This window comes from Myotis brandtii, unplaced genomic scaffold, assembly GCF_000412655.1.
Source record: "Myotis brandtii unplaced genomic scaffold, ASM41265v1 scaffold232, whole genome shotgun sequence".
Taxonomy (NCBI): Eukaryota; Metazoa; Chordata; class Mammalia; order Chiroptera; family Vespertilionidae; genus Myotis; species Myotis brandtii.
The window spans coordinates 686,005-688,186 of NW_005358729.1; the positions used below are offsets into that span (position 1 = coordinate 686,005).

General features: G+C 39.3%; 1 protein-coding gene across 2 annotated transcripts in view; it reads right to left on the reverse strand.

Annotated features, from left to right (window-relative positions):
* Positions 1–1,376, reverse strand: part of PCMTD1 (protein-L-isoaspartate (D-aspartate) O-methyltransferase domain containing 1) — a 25,843-nt gene extending 24,467 nt beyond the window's left edge. The window contains exon 1 of one of the 2 annotated variants that reach the window (XM_014539973.1): positions 912–1,376. In XM_014539973.1, the coding sequence (XP_014395459.1) occupies positions 912–1,218 (307 nt within the window). In that variant the 5' untranslated portion in view covers positions 1,219–1,376. The remainder of the gene's footprint in view (positions 1–911) is intronic. The other variant, XM_014539974.1, reaches the window with a different exon arrangement.
* Between the last annotated feature and the right edge of the window lie 806 nt (positions 1,377–2,182).

The window sequence follows — 2,182 nt, forward strand, 5'->3', positions numbered from 1 at the left end:
CCCCAGTCTGTGAATTCAAGGGCAAGAGGCTTTGTTATGGGCCTTCATGCTCCACCTAATTATGCCACACAGCAGCACTCAGTAAATACTCAGTGGCTTAGCAAAATTCATGGTTGTTCATTCTCCATCCAACATCATAATGTCCTTATAGATTTTCTTCTAGCCATGCTTTTTCCACCACATTCCATATTTTCCATCTGTCACTTCCTAGCAATGGGACTTCAGGCAAGATATTTAACGTCTGTGCTTCAGTTTAACTCTCCTATACACATGGAAATCAATGTCTCGCCCTCGTAGTAAGCACCCAATAAACTTCTCCCAGACAGAGCTATCTGTCCCTTTTGATCGCTGCTGTATACTCATACCAGAAATAACACCTGGCAGAACAGGCCATTACTTAAGGTATGCTGAAACCTTAATGGCATGTACTTCTCTCTGCTGTGGTTTATTTCCAATCCTTTGCTTTGCCTGCCAGTGCCACATCCTCTGTATCCCATATACTCCTGTATCTTTAAAAAAAACCTGGCACCATTCCCTTTAAAATGGGACATTGATCACTATCAAACTCTATGCCCGCAGTCAGAACACTTTACCTGAAATAAATTACATTATACTCCTCAGTCTCCTGCCTACCGACTGTTCAGTTTTAAGTACAGACAATGACCGGGGGTCGGAAAACAATCCCAAGAGCTCTTGAAGTCTAGGACTAAATGCAGAAGCCAACTATTAGAGTCAAGGCTGAGACTAAGAAAAGATGACTATTGCTTTGTGCTTCCACTGAAGGAAGATAACTACTTGAAGTATTCAAACATATACTGAATACAAACAAAGTTACAAACCCCGAAAATCATAAACAGTAATACAAACTTAGCTTACTTTTTAAAAAAAGAATTTTACAAAAATAAAATTACCTAAAATTAAGCCCACCATTGTACTTAAATATCCGGTTCCGCTTCCCAGGTTAAGAAAAGACAATCCTGGTTGAAGTTTCAATGCTTCCATAACTTCAGAATAAATGCAAGGTGCTGACAAGTGTATGTTCCCGTGCTTCCAGGCTAAGTCTTTGTAAGCATTGTCTCTGTAGCCTTCCAAATAGTAATCTCCGCGATCAATTGCTCTGAAGGCTTGCTCCACTCTTTCCGTGCGGATATACTGAGCTTCTTTTAAGTTATCAATTAAGTCATCGTTATCTTCCCCAGCACTCACTGCTCCTCCCATGATAGCATTCAAATCAAATCATAAATTTTAAAATGTAATAAAATTAGCAGAAATGGCTTCCAATAATGTGCAGTACAGTTTGTTTTCCTCTTAATATTGCACTTGATTTCCAAAAATAAATTAATCCTGAAAGGGAATAAAAATAAACAGTTTTAAATTAATGCTCAAAAGGAAAGTAAGTCCAGTTTATTAAATATGTAATCATTATAACTATCATTTCTCAAGGACATATTCTATTCCAGGTATAGTGTAAAGCTCCTTAAATACATTCATGTACTTATTCTTACAACTACAAAAGGTAGTTTAAGTATGACCTCATCTGAACAGATGGGAAGTTTGGAACACAGCAAAGTTAAGTCACCTCATACTATGAGACCTAATACGGTAGCCACCAGTCACATGTGGCTACCTAGACCTAAATTAATTAAAGTTAAATGCAATTTAAATTCAGGCAGTCATACGAACCACATTTGAAGTGCTTAATAGCTACATGTGGCCAGTAGCTGCCATAGTAGACAGTGCTGCTCTATATGGGAGACACTGCTGGGCACAGTTCCAGGTCTTTCAGACTCGAGAAACCACGCTTTTATTCACCAGCCCATGCGGCCCCCTTTAGAGGATTGTGAGTCTATGCATGGACTACTTGATTAATTTAAAACCCTAAACTTAAAAATCTTCTAACAATTCCCAAATGTACCACATAAATTCATAATGATAACACAAAGGATAATATAGTACCCAAACACGACTTACAAACTGTATAAACAAAATATGATCCACATTTTTAAAGTGTGTATGTATGTGTATAAAAAGGTGTTTTGGCCGAAACCGGTTTGGCTCAGTGGATAGAGCGTCGGCCTGCGGACTCAAGGGTCCCGGGTTCGATTCCGGTCAAGGGCATGTACCTGGGTTGTGGGCACATCCCCAGTGGGGGATGTGCAGGAGGCAGCTGATCGATGTTTCT